This window comes from Chroicocephalus ridibundus, unplaced genomic scaffold (genome assembly GCF_963924245.1).
Source record: "Chroicocephalus ridibundus unplaced genomic scaffold, bChrRid1.1 SCAFFOLD_483, whole genome shotgun sequence".
NCBI classification, from domain to species: domain Eukaryota; kingdom Metazoa; phylum Chordata; class Aves; order Charadriiformes; family Laridae; genus Chroicocephalus; species Chroicocephalus ridibundus.
Window position 1 is genome coordinate 23250 of NW_026961256.1, and position 14366 is coordinate 37615.

The 14366-nt window shown below is 43.3% G+C and overlaps 1 protein-coding gene across 2 annotated transcripts in view; it reads left to right on the forward strand.

The window, feature by feature from the left end:
* The window catches only part of ITPKA (inositol-trisphosphate 3-kinase A), a 40653-nt gene that overhangs the window by 20502 nt on the left and 5785 nt on the right, over positions 1-14366 (forward strand). For both annotated transcript variants that reach the window (XM_063321632.1, XM_063321633.1), the window contains 4 exons: positions 4723-4819; positions 6954-7167; positions 8912-9116; positions 13748-13849. In XM_063321632.1, the coding sequence (XP_063177702.1) occupies positions 4723-4819; positions 6954-7167; positions 8912-9116; positions 13748-13849 (618 nt within the window). The remainder of the gene's footprint in view (positions 1-4722; positions 4820-6953; positions 7168-8911; positions 9117-13747; positions 13850-14366) is intronic.

Below are 14366 nucleotides of genomic sequence, written 5' to 3' on the forward strand. Positions count from 1 at the left end.
AGGATCACTGTTTACTATAGTCTAGCAGAATTTCCATGAAAATCTACCAGGTCAGGCAAGAAACTATTCCTCCACTCTGCTGATGATGGAAAAATGAACTTTTTTAGGGACCCTCTTGATTTATGTTACATTTGAATGTACTTGTGTTCTTTAACTCAGTATAGTTTCAGGTAACATGCTAGGATTATCAAAACTGATAAGTTTTGGGGTTTTTTTCTGAAGAAAAGGGTTTTCTTATTCCCTCCCCTGAAACTTACTAGTTTAGATGTGATTGTTGTTTTTAATTATTGTAATTTCTTCACTTATGGCTCAATTCTACAAATTCCTGTGTATCTTGCCTGTTTGTCAGCGCTTGTCTGAGGGTAGTTATATGTGTTTAAGGTCTTCACAGAACAGAGATCTTTGTTTTCATTTTATCGTTAAATAAGGGAGTGATTTTATTTATTTTTCCACAGAACAGCAGAGGAGGGTTCAGGTCCCTATCCCCCAATGTCGTTAGGAGTCAGAGTGGCTCATTTGTCCCTGAGGGATTCAGTGTACGCTCAGAGAGAGATTTCAGTTGTTCTGTACTGCCTGTAAAACACCAGCAGTGTCAACCCAAAAAACCCCACCGAGTTCAGGGAGTCTACGCTTACCTGTTCAGTGAGCTTGACTATTAGGATGTTACAGCCCTTGTCCTGAACTGGTGGGAGGGTTTCAGGAAAGCTGGTTAGTTCCTGTGGATTGATTCTTGGGGACAGTGAGGCCTGAGCCAAAACTCCTTAAAATGGATGAAATGGCTCTCAGTGAGTTTAGTGGATTTTCCTCAGCCAAGTCCTGCTCGTGTATTTGGGCAGGATCATGATGGCTGTGTGTCTGTGTACTAGTGATGTATAAAGTTTGTGCTCTCAGTCATGAGAAGAGGCCTGGAGAAAGCTGTGGTCACAGAAACCACTGGCTCTTGGTTGCTGCTCATCTTTCCTGTTTCTTAATGGATAGGCATGATGGCAACAGCCACCTGTATCCAGGGTTCAATAGGTTGGGAATACCTCATCTGCCTGGCATTTTGTCTGCACGTGCTAGTGCTAACACAGAGCAAGTCTGCCACGTCTGCTGCATGGATGTATGCTTCTCTTCAGTGCTGTGCTTCAAGTTCAGAAGAGTAATCCAGATAACACAGATCGATGTCAGATACCAAGCCACCATCCTTTGCATGCATTGTGGCTGCGTTGTGGAAATCGGTTCTACCATTCTCTCCTCCCCTGAATTTTTGTTTGTTTGCTACCAGGGACCCAGTTCCCGTGGCACAGCCTGTCACACAGGCTGACCTGTTGGCAGGAAAATAGCTTTTCCCCTCTTCAGCATCCCACACCTTTTATTGCTTAGGAAGACATATATGTGTAGTGTGTCAGTTACAGTTCACACTGAGTAACTTATATGCTGAATCTAAGAATGTTAATATTTCTCACGCTTGCCTCTTGGCCCTTTTGGAATGGTTTGTGTATATTGATCCCAGAAGGCATATAAAACAGCATCGGTAATGTCAAGGGCATCTGATTCAGGCAATCCCAATACAGAGATATCTGAGTTTTCCCTGAATATATGTGAATAGCATACAGTGGCTGGAAATCTGGAAGAATTTCTTGGAGATACCCAGGCAAAGCAAAAGATCAAGGAAGACGGAGCAGGAATCTAGAAGAAACAGGGACTGAGGGAGATCTGGACTGCAAATGCAGATGGGCAGTGGTAGCAGTCCTCCTTGCCATTGCAGCATAAAGCGGTGATTTGAAAAGCACATAATACCATTGCTAACAAAGAGGAAGAAATCTTGCTTTAGAAATAGAAGTGAGAAAGATTCCTCCCACAGCAGGCACACAAAGTTTTCATCTTCCCACTCACACCACTGCTCCAACAGCATGCAGCCCTGTTTGCATCCTGGCGATTTGCATCCCGGGTTGAGTGAGTTGGGAGACTGGAAGTTGCAGTAGAGGAAAGTGCAACTGCTGAACCCCTGCCGATGGCAGGATGCCACGTGGGATGGGTCTGGAAGCGGTCCTTTCCCTCCGAGCTTGAGCCTCATGCTTTCCCTGCCTTGAGGGAGGACTGTGAAGACATTATTTAAAATAAATAAAAAATTAAAAATTGTCAGTGTCTGCTTATTGGATGAGTAGCTTAAACATACTTCTCCAAGGCAGCTGTAACCTAAGCAGCCAAAGTCCACTTGAGCTGGGGCTGAATTTGGCCCCATGTCTCTCCTTCACACTCACAGTACAAATAAAAGCTGCAGCTTCTTAGGGGTAGGTGGGAGGGAGGAGGCGGGAAAGCCTCTGGAGTGTGGTGTTACATTGACAGTTGATGTGCATTCCTTGAAAAGCTGAGCTTCTCATCACTCCTGGATGTAGCAGTATGACAACTCGTTGGGAGACAGGATGCAGTTTGTTAGGAGTGGGACATTATGATGAGTATTGGACACGGGGTAATGGCCTCAAACTGAAAGAGGGTAGATTTAGATTGGACATCAGGAAGAAATTCTTTACTGTGAGGGTGGTGAGGCACTGGAACAGTCTGCTCAGAGAAGCTGTGGATACCCCATCCCTGGAAGTGTTCAAGGCCATGCTGGATGGAGCTTTGAGCAGCCTGGTCTAGTGGGAGGTGTCCCTGCCCATGGCAGGGGGGTTGGAACTAGATGATCTTTGAGGTCCCTTCCAACCCGAACCATTCTATGATTCCGTGTGATTTACAGGAGAGTTATGGAGCAATGATGACTTCTGATGAAGGGATTGGGGGGGAAAAACAGTGTTACTCTGAAAACTGGGCTGGAATCTTCAAAAACTAAATCTTTGGCAGAAGTTACATTCAAAGAAGTCACATTAATTCAGAATGATGTTTACTTTCAACTCTTCTTTAAGTAACTTACAGCTGTGTCCAGCTGGAGTAGAAACAGCAGAGTAGACTGGAGGGCTTCTGCCATCAGTTAAATCTGGCAAATAGAATATACAAAAGTAATTTACCTTTGCTAATTGAATAACAATAGTTACACTGCACGTTTCTCCAGAGGGAGGCAATGGACATTTATAAGTGGTGTACGAGAGTCTCTCTTATCCTTACTAAAAAGCAGCTAGCTCTGTGATAGAGCCAAGTTGCTGTTTAGCACTGCAAGGGTAAATAGGAAGAATCAATCTTATTTCAGAATAACTATGTTCAGATGGTGATTATATTGTTATGTCAGTTTAACTTGCAGCATAACTTAAAACTTTCTTGTGAAGACAAATCCTTAAAAAAAGATCGCTTGTGTCTGTGAGTTCACATATCCTCTTGATACATTCTAAGATAGATGCAGGGTTTTGCCCTCACACAGTGACCATCATTGCTAGAGAATACCTTGTAAGAAACGTGGTATAAGCCAACTAGTTTTGGGAAGGATTGCTGGGGTAGAGAGTGATCTGAAGAGCTACATTTTGCCTGTGTATCATTGGATGCTATTTCACTTTTTGTATTTTTCACTTCTGTAGAAGTATATTGTAGAAGACAATAAAAAAATACGTATCCTAAGCATCTGAATTGTCAGATCAATATCGCTGCTAGAGAGATGTGGTTGTTTTGAAGGTGGATTTTTCAGGTGTTGAGCAATGACCTAAACTTGTTTTCAGTGAAATCAATGCCTCCCATTGATTTTGGTGAATCCTAGTTAGGCCGTTGATAAGCACTTCTGTAAATGCTGCCTAATCTCCAGCTATACTTGATCTCAGCAAAACCCCCTCAGCACTAAATTGTCACCCACAAGTACTGTGCAGCTCTGTCTCTTTCTCCAGCAGGGTATCGTGTCCTAGTGACAGAAGAAATGAGCCTGTGGTCCTTGTTTGTAAAGCACTTTGGGATCCCTCAGAGTGTAACCTGAACGCCAGTGGGCTGGGGTTCTCTCCCAGCTGGGTTTCAGTTCCAGAGCACATGACTTTTTCACTTTCTACTTTTTTTTCTTTTTTTTTCACCTTTCTGCCTTTGTGACAGAGCACTCAGCTGCTGTTTGTGAGCAGCTGCTCCGTTTCCCTGTCTGCCTGCAGCGGTATCCAGACAGCTGCACTGTGCCACAGCCAAAGGTGGCCACAGCAATGCCCAGCTTTGTTAAAAAGTAACAAGATTGGGAAAGAGGGGAGGGAGCAGGAAAATCTGTGACCTGGAGTAGATTCTACAGCTCATTGTCAATGGGTGCTGAGAGACCTCTGTGTCCAACTAGAGATGTATTTTCTATGCATCTGTCGCAGTAAGACTCACCTGCTGACTCGGAGAAAGCCGTTAATCACGAGGTGATGCTGAAGTTCTCTGGGAAAGGAAGTATTGCTGACAGTGGCAAACAGCTTATGTTCATGTCTCATGGAAACTTAAATGTGCAGAAGTGTGTGTTCAGCATCTGCTTTCCGCATACTGCATGACTCAGACACGGAGAGGGTCAGGTGTGGCTAAGAACAGGCCTGTGACGTGCAGTGACACTTTTTTTTTTTTATTATTTCTTGCAAGCAGCTTTCTTGTGGATGGTAGGGTATTATATTTGAGTATTTGTTCATTCTTGGTTTTATGTGCGTATTTTTCCAATGATGATCATCGTGTTTGTTCTGTGGTTCCACCTTCGAGCGCTTAAAAATTAGCGAGGAACAATTCAATGTGCATGAAGCTATGTGCTAGGTTTGTGGCATGTCAGGATTTGAGCTTTTGCCCAACTTAATATTTCTTTTCTTTGTATTTCAGAAAAAGGCATGGCATACAATTAAAACCATGGTTAACTTACCAGTCATCAGCCCCTTCAAGAAACGCTACTCATGGGTGCAGTTGGCTGGGCATACAGGTGAGATGGATCTCTTCAATGTGTTTGTCTCTGGAGTGGGGATGGCAGCAGCAAGGAAAACAGTGTTTCTCTCTTTCCTTCCTTCAGGTAAAAGGAAGCAGGCAATATCACGTGAATCTGTGAACTAGAACTTCTTTCCTTCAGTTGTGGGGGAATAGGGAAGGGGGAGTGAGATGAGATGAGCAAAGAAGCAATGGTCAGACTCTGGAAGAGCCAGGGTCCCAATGCATCCTTGTAAGGTGATATGTGTAAAATAAGTGTTAGAGAGAAATAAGAGGGTCTGGGGAGTTGAAGCCCTGGCCCATCCGTTGCTGTTGGTTGTGGTATGTTATCATCTTTCGTGACTGAGTAGCCAATAAGTTACTTCCCTAGTTGGAAGGATTACTGTCTGTGCCTGTATGTGCCTCAGCTCTGGCAAGGACAGTGTTTCTAATACCAACTGCAAGCCCCTTATCTGAACATGGGTGGAAATCTTTGGGTGGAAAACAAATCTGGTGAAAATTGACTTGCTGACCAGGTATTGCATTGTGAGTCTGTCATCGCTAACTGTGTGAGTGCAAGGAGAAGCTCAGTCAGCTGGATCTAGTTTTATGTCTGTGGAAGTTAAGTGTGCTCCTGATGTAGGCTTTGTTTCATTCGTCAGACAAAAAAAAAATCAAGAGAAGTTATCAGGTTTGCTTCTCTCGTGCTTCAGTTAATTCCTATGCAGCCCTTGTTCCTAAAGTGATAGTGCGGGGTTTATTAGTACACATGTGGGCAGGCACCTACGCTGCATCGTGCTTTAATGCAGTACCTGAACCACCTCTTTATATGTTAATGCACTAATATGATGCACTTCAAAGCTGTGCAGAGAAATTTATTTAGCCCTAGAAATGGAGCAGCTGTATTTTACTTAGAGGTGTTGCTGGGTCTGACTTACATCATGCAGAAAGCCAAGACGACCCAGTCTTATTGCAGTTCTTACCACAGCGTGTGTGGGGTTGGCTTGATCTGTGTGGAGTGATGCAGTCACTAGTCGTGTAATCACAACCATTCTGGAGGCTTGTGTAGTAGGGTAGGAAGAGTCGGGTTAAGAGGTTACTAGAAGATGAGGAGAGATACTGCTCCACGTTGCTTTAGATAGTTTTCTGTGATTGCATTTAGTCCATCCTTCTTGCAGCTGTTCTTCTCTGATATGACAAGTTCTTTCCAAACTAAAACTTGGGCCATCACCACCTTTGCCCTTGTGGCAGCGCCAGTTATAGGATTTGTCAGGGAAGAACCAGTTTGCAATGGCTGAAGGATCCTGTTGTGACAGAAGTTGAGCATTAGCTGCAGGATTAATGAGGGTCCTACTTTGGTGCCTGTTTTATGTCGTGTAGATTAAAGGGTACCTCTGAATGAAACCTGTACTTTCCTCAGATGTTATTGTCAGGTTGCGGGACCAGAGAGCGACTTCCACAGCTGGAGTCTAATTACTGCCAATCTTGGCCTATGCAGATTGTCATTTGTACTGGATACCATTCAGACACAGGGCTGTAAAAAAGCAATTGCACTACAGGCTGTACCTGCAAGACTAGCAGGGCTCTGGAGAAGAGGCAGTGCCTGGAGGAACACGCGTGCGCAGTCACAGCGTGCGTGTGTAGAAAGGGCAGTGCTTGGCTTCTGGCCTGTTCGTGGCTGTTTAATGATCACCGATTGACCGTACTGCCTCGGTACGTACACACTCAGCAGGTATACCCTATGTGAGGATTAAGGACAAAGCCAACACTAGCCGCGTTATGCAGCTTTAAAATAGCCTGTCAGAGGATTAATAAGTTCTGGCTTGTGGCTTCTTTCTTTGCATTTTAATAAGTAAAGTAGTGTTGGATATCCTAACAAAGAGTTTAGCATGAAAAAAACCCGATGGCCTCGAGCAGCTGCACTCCTTAAAGCTATAAATTCTGACATGGGAACGTATCCAAATGGACTTTCACTGCCAATGGCTGTGTTTGTCCTGGGTGTTTTATTTTTTATGAAAAGCATATTCTCTTTTCAGGGGAAGTCTGTAACTGGTGTCATGAGGCTGAGGTAGATGAAGCTGAAGTGGTAGGGGAAGGTGGTTTTCTTTTTTGCAGGTCAGTCTTGTCAGCATGTGTTTGATTTTCTTTTTTAGGGAGTTTCAAGGCAGCCGATAGTGGGAAGATTCTCAAACGCTTCTCAGAGAATGAAAAAGAGTGTTTTGAGCGATTGATGAAAGACCCGCTACGCTCCTGTGTCCCTTGCTTCCATGGTGTGGTGGAGAGAGATGGCGAGAGCTACATTCAGCTGGATGACTTGCTTACTGATTTTGAAGGGCCTTGTGTGATGGACTGCAAGATGGGGATCAGGTGGGGTACATGAAAGAAGTGCTTTCTGACCCAAATGCATTTGAAGGAAGTGGGGGAAGGGGCGGGGGGATGTGGTCATGCTCTGTCTGGAGAAGTTTGGTAACATTTTTGGAGCCTTGGGATTCAGTCCAGACAACCTGTTGTTGGTTTGGCAATCGCCTTGGACAAGCTGAGGAGAGTATGTCCCATTGTTGCCTGATTGTACATGGATTCTGTAAACTGACTGATCTATAGCCTCAAAAACTATGCACATCGAGACATTTTCAGGGGTGACTTAAGACAAAGTTTCTCTGCAGTGGCCTGATAATACATGGGGGAAAAAAATTACATGATTCGTTCACTGACAGTTCATTTAATCTTTGTGTATGCAGTAATTCAAAAAAACCCACAAAGAGTAAAATTCCCATCTCCAAATGTGAATGACTGAATAGCAGTGTGAAAGCCCATTTCCAACGCTTGAATAAGCCTTTGCTGGTATTGATCTTTTTTGTAAAGAAAAGACTTGACCATCTGCTCAGGAATGACCTGTGTTTTTTCCCTACTCTGACATTTCCATGATGCTATCACCTTGTTGTCCAGATTCTCGCTTTCTTTTCCTTTTGTTATCTGTGATTGAGAGGAAAACCTCAAAAATGGTATCTAAGCATAACAAATAGATAAGGAATCTGTTGAGAGCCTGGAGCAACAGTACAGAGAGGTATGAACTGTCATCGTAATCTTTTGTGTGCCAGCTCAGATGCTCAAGAGTTACTGTCATAAATGAGTTATTCAACTTACAGGAGTTCAGACAAGCCTTTTCAAATAGATGCAGAATCTTAAATGAATTGTCAGCTAAATCAGAGTAGAAATGTGTAGCATTGGTATGCCCAGAAGAAAGAGGAGAAGGATTTGCAGCAGTACATATTTTATTCAGAGTAGGTGACGTTCTGGTAATGAGTGACAGCATCTCCTAAACGCCTGCCTGGTTTATTACACTGTGTTGAAGAAAGTACACTCCATGTGCCTGATAAAGTACAAGCTTTGTGGAGAGAGACAAGCTCTAGGAGTCCAGTGGAATGTAGTGAACATGGATAGTGCCTTTCTAATGGTTACAAGATTAACGGGTTGAGTGATAACAGCAAAACGTGGAAGGTTTGTCACCTTTCACCTTCCTGCTCTTAGGTTATCTTTTCTGATTTGGAACTGCTCAGATAATCTGCTTTACTCTGTCATTTTTACTATATGAAGAAGGATTCTGTCTTTCATCGTGTGATGTGTTAAGTAAAACCTTAATTGCTTTCTGAGGCCTAAAAAAATCACAAGACTGGGTTGGTTTGTTTTTTTTTTTTAGGAGAGAGAAGACAGTAAGACTTCAGCAGCCTTAATTGCTTTTGATTTCACTGTAAATGATCTCTCCTAACTGTCCTCTGAAAATACAGTTCTATTTCATGGCACAGTAGGAATTCAGCTTTCTTCCATTCTGTAAGCAGGATATGACAATGACGTGTAACAGTAAGTAAAGGTATAGTTAGAACAAGTGAATGACACAACTCCTGATTCCTGAACTGTTTCGCTAAATACGCCTGTGCAGTCATTAGTCCATGTTCTTTTTAGTTTTTTTAGTTTTTTTTAGTTTCCCCATATGCAAAACTGGGGTAATGATAACAACTTTCCTGGTTGACATTTCTTGAGGGCAGGTTGTAAGTTGTAAACAGAAATGTTTGGGGAGTCCTTACAGTTTTGTTGGGATGTGATGTTTTTGCAGGACATACCTGGAGGAAGAGTTGACTAAGGCCCGTGAGAAACCAAAGCTGCGTAAGGACATGTACAAGAAAATGATTGAAGTGGATCCTCTTGCTCCCACAGCTGAAGAGAATGCCCAGCATGCTGTCACCAAACCCCGATACATGCAGTGGAGGGAAACCATCAGCTCTAGTGCCAACCTGGGCTTCAGGATTGAAGGGATTAAGGTAATAGTTTCACTTCTGCCTGATCTTGGAGACTGAACTTTGTTTGATTTGTTGATTAATCAAAAAGTACTCATCAGTAGCCAGTTTTTCCAAAGGATTATGTGAAAATGCACTAATTAAAGCCACAAGAGTTCAGTGTATTGTCGTTTTAAAACATCCGTAGTAATTATAACAGAGTACTGTCAATGAAGTTAAGCATCGAATGCACATCAGCCGTACTTGGCTCAACCACAGAGACATTGCAGGAAGGATCCAAGCAGGTACACAGAGCAGACACAATGAAAATGAGACTCTTATAAAGAAAAACTCAGAACTGAAGAAATAACGGCCTCTCCCCATGACATTACTTTTTTTTAATCTGGGAATGATACACCTTTATTTCAAGTGAATCACAGTAAAGTGGGGTTTTTTTGTTCCAGTTATGCTTATTTGCAAGGCATGTTAAAAGCATTAGCTTAGATATACTTGGGATTGAGGAAATCCCTTTTCCTTTTAAGTATATTACAATAGCTGGTATAGATGGAGCTGGAATAAAGCCAAAACAACCAAAAATAAAATTTCTCCATCAACAAAGTCCATCTGCTATTCTTGATGGATAAATTTGTGCCCCTATACCATTCCTGGGATGCTACCTTACAGCCATGGAAGAACCCTGGCAATTTTTTTTCCCTACCCATTAATTCTTGATATTTGTTGTGCTCCATGACAATGTCACATCTACCCAGAAACCCATTAGGACCTACTCTCAGAATATCAGCCACCTGACTCGATTACTTCAATGTTAACACTTGCTGGAATCCAGAGTTGTGCTTTCTGCTTGCCCAGGCCTGCTGCAGCTAGCCTTGAACTAGTTCGCTTGGGTTTGGATAGTGGTGTAGCAGCAGAGAGCGTGGTGAGGGCTGCCCAAACCCACCCACACTGTGGATGAATACTTGTTACCTGAAGCCTGTGATGGGACAGCTATGAAGAAGTTAGCATGGGTTACCCTGTGTGATTTCCGAATGTTCCCAGAGCATATACATTTAATTTAGGTATGTTAGGACATTGTAAATTAGAATCTGGATGAGCTTTGCTTCCATTTCATACTTCAAGCACATAGGAAGAAAAAAGGGATGAAAGAGGGTAGCAGAGGCTCTTTAAACACCCCTTCTTCTCTCCTTCCCTTTGTTGTCTTCTCCCTTCCTCATTCACGGATTCTCCGGCTGTGACACAGGAACTAGGCCTTCCAGCTCATGCTGTGCTGGCCCCCTGTATGCTGTGCCACCCACTCCAGGCTGTTACACACAGGCATCCTCACACAGGAACTGTCTGGGTGGTAGATGATCTGGCTCCAGTCCGGCCAAGACACTTCCTGTCTTACCCTTTAGCCATCTAATTGTGTTATCAAGATACCCGTTTTATTCCTATACCACTTAGGCCTTTGGATACTCCGTGTAACGGAATTAGAAGCCTAGATGATCTTGAGACCTTTTAGATATGTTCTTGGAAAGATAGTCAGTGTAGAAGACTTAGGCATTTACGTCGAGTCCTGGAGAGCAACTGAGTTAAAGGAGCGCAGAGGAGCTCCAGTAAAACGTCCTGGCCTGTTCTTTATGGTTTGTCTGGTTGTCAGAGGTGGGTAAGAGCAGTATGGCCCACAGACTGCATGATAATTCCCTCTGTTGAGACAATGCTGTAACTGTGCAAAACAGGACACAAATACCTAATCTTTTATTAAGCACAGGAAATGCTTTGGAGTACTGCAGTACATTACATTTTCCTCTGTCTCCCTGTGCTGTTATGAGGGATGTAGGTATTCTCTTATTTTTTTATATGGAGAAAAGTGTATTGTTCAAGCAATACAGCTAAATCAGTAGTCCCTGCACTGTTTCCCTGTAGCTGAACTGTACATCCAATTCTGTATATTTGCAGAAAAGCAAAGCCATGCTATAGAGATCCCCATTTTGAAAGGAGAGCCTATAAGGATCAGTGGTGCCAGCTAGTGGTTGATGGGAAAAAGGGGTTGTTTTCCCCGAGTGCCCTGATAACTCCTGGAGTTAGCTGAACAGTTATGTTGGGTTTGGTCATTCCTGCCCTGTGGCTGCAGGAGTAAAAAGCAGAAGCAAAGAAACTGATATCATAGCAACTTCTGTGAAGTGGATTCCAGTAAATGAGATCTTATTCACTGTATGCACTCCTTCTTCATCAGTGGGTGCCTTTTCTCTTTAGGTTGATCCATCTTTTTTCCTTGCCTTGCTTCCCTATCTCTGAAATCAGGCCAGGTTTACCTATGGGATTTTTCCCTCTTCCTCTTATGAAAAATAGTTGGAACCGTTGCGTTTCCTTACATCTGGCACCTGACACTCAGTCTCTTGCGCCTGCCAGATTCAGAATGCAGGTTTCCTCACTGGAAGGGGCTGTCTGAAGGCCAGACATCACAAAGTGTCTCTACAACATCAGTAGTTTTGCAGAGCAGAGATGTGTGGGGCTGAGAATCAGGGGTTCTGTTTTCCCGTTCTGTCACTGAACCTCTGTGCAGTTTGGGAAGTTCCTTCTTTCTTTAGCTGTGGATCAGGGATAGCCATTTTTCCAGGACATCAGATTTGATTCGTAAATATTTGTGAATCCATTTAGGTCACAACCTTAACCCAGAGCCTGTTAAGGGCATTCTGCAGAGGAATCTGAGCAAGACCACACAGATTAATATAGGTAGCACTATTTTATGGAGCAGCCAGACCTGCCCTTCTGCTAGCCGTGACACTGTCACGTGTAATGAGAAGTGCTGCAAGTGACCCACTAGCCACACTGCGCAATGAACTGCTCTGCTGTGCAGGAATGTCTGTGGAGGCCCTGGCAAATGTATGACTTCAAGCGGCAAGTCAAGTGAGTGCTTCGTGGGCAACAGATGCATCCAGAGTTGTAGCAAGGACCTGGTAGAGAATAGGAGGGATGGTGCCGTTCAAAATCTGGATGTTGTTTACAGCAAGTAAAGTCAGGCATCAGTTAGATTTCCTGCCAACCACTGCAAAGGAACAAAATCATGGAAGTGTTTCTAAACAACAGGGAAGCAAACAATTTGTCTGTCTAGGCAAAAAGGACAAAAAGGGAACACACAGCAGCTATTTCAGACGTTGCTCTGGGATTTGGGGCACCGGCAGAATTTTTTTATTTTTTTTTTTTAAAACAACATTACTCCAGTGAAGAGGTACAAGGCATCAGACGACATTCCAAATTTCTGTGTGTGTTGAGTATTATCTTATCATACATCAGATCAGATGGCTCCTAACTTTCACTGCCTACCTGCTGAACTTCACTTGCATAACTTACACATCTCATCAGGCTGACATGCCACACTTGTATCTGGCCCACAGCCTCGGAATAAAGTTCTGTTTATTCTGCTGCTAGGAAGTCTGGTAGGTGGGAGGCTGTTCTGCATGGCTTTGCCATTCAGTCAGTTCATTCTCTTGCATGATAAATCTGGAAGTTTAGCATTACCAGATTTTTTTTCATGTATATACTAGGGGCCGAGGTCTGCTGTGGAGTAAATAGTGTTTTACCTGCTGAGACTGGAACTGAATTTACCCGGTTTTGGTGCGGTGACTTTTAACATGTGAGAGGCGACACATTTTGATGACCTCTTGATTTAGTCTTATAATGGAGACGAGGAACTTCATTGGACTGATATGATGGAGAAGAATACAGTGTCATAATCTTGCAGGCTTTTAGTGTATGCAGGCTACCAACTATTTTACATGTGAGTCCTAAAAGCTCATAGTTGTTTCTCTTGAAGCAACAGGGATGCTCTTGGAGAAATGCATATTCATATAGTCTGTGTTGAACAGATATCAATGATTCATGCACTGCTCTTTACTTGTAACCCCACAAGCACAAACCGGTCACTACCAGCACATAAAAATTGTTTTTTCAGTAGCAGGATGCTACTGAATGGGTGATAAGTTGTACCGCTAGCCCAAAAATACTCTGAATTTCTCCAGGACCCAGTTGGGTGCAAGCATGCATGCACTGTTCTTTGCCAAAATTCACACACCTGCTTTGTCACTGCTAGCATTTGTGTCACTCTGAGCATTGCAAATCCCGAGTTGTTCTTGGCTGCAACTAGCTTTCTGTTCTGTGACTTCTGGGTCATGTTAATGTGCAAAGTTATATTGGGAACTGAGTCTGAACTGCAATTCTTTGATTTTCCCATTGAAAAACAAAAATTAAAAAAACCCAACCAAACAAAAAGGACTAGTATTGGGTTTGAAAATGTCCCCTTACACCTCCAGCCAGGGTTTGGCTACACCAAGCTAGATGAGAGGACAACCAAAGAGCTTACTGTGGTTTGCCCCATTGAACTTTGCACTGCTAGTACTGACGTGTGAGAAAACCCTACTGCAAGCTGGTAATACCATGACTTTTTTTTTTTTTAACTGCACTCAACAGGAAATGAAGTGCCATTTTAAGTTATCCAATCAGCTTTTCTGTCTTTCCTCCCCTTCTTGCTTGGTTTATCTGCTCTCTTCCTGTTCAGCTACTCACTTTCATCTGGTTAGCAAGAGCTGAGCTGCTGATGGTTCAAGAGGATTGACAGACGAAGGGAATGGTGTGTGTGTAATATAAATTGTCTTGTATCTTTGTATGTTTTTGTGCAGAAGGCAGATGGAACATGTAACACAAACTTCAAAACTACGAAGACACAGGAGCAAGTTCTACAGGTTTTTGTGGAATTCATTGAGGGCAACACAACTATTCTGGTGAGTCTGAACTATTCAGGTTCACTGACCTTTGACCCAATGAACTTGCTTCAGGGCTGCGCGTCCTCTGGTACAAGAAAGATCAATGAAACTATCAAGGAGGAACATGGTTTGGACTTCCTGTGCCTCTCAGCAGATGGAGTAGACATGGTGGCATGGTGGGCTGTGAGAAGTAGTTCTCTGAGACCAGTTCTGGCAGTTCTTGCCATGAGTTGAGCTCAGGTTCCTCCTGCTAGCAAAACATCGGTTGATCTGACTTATGGCTTGCAGTCAGCTTTGACCATGAGTGTTAGATGCATCAGAGATGCATAGATGGTGTCTGAGTAAGGATTGTGTTGGCAGGAAAACTTGTCATTTGGGAATTCAGTCTGGAGAGGATAAAACCAGAGGATGGGGGCAGGAAGTGAGATTGGTGGCTGACTGTGCTCCTATGTGTGAGATTAGCCTCAAAGAGAAATTCCTGTATTGTTATTTCAGCATGGTTGGAACTCCTTGTCTCTCTAACACAATTTCATTC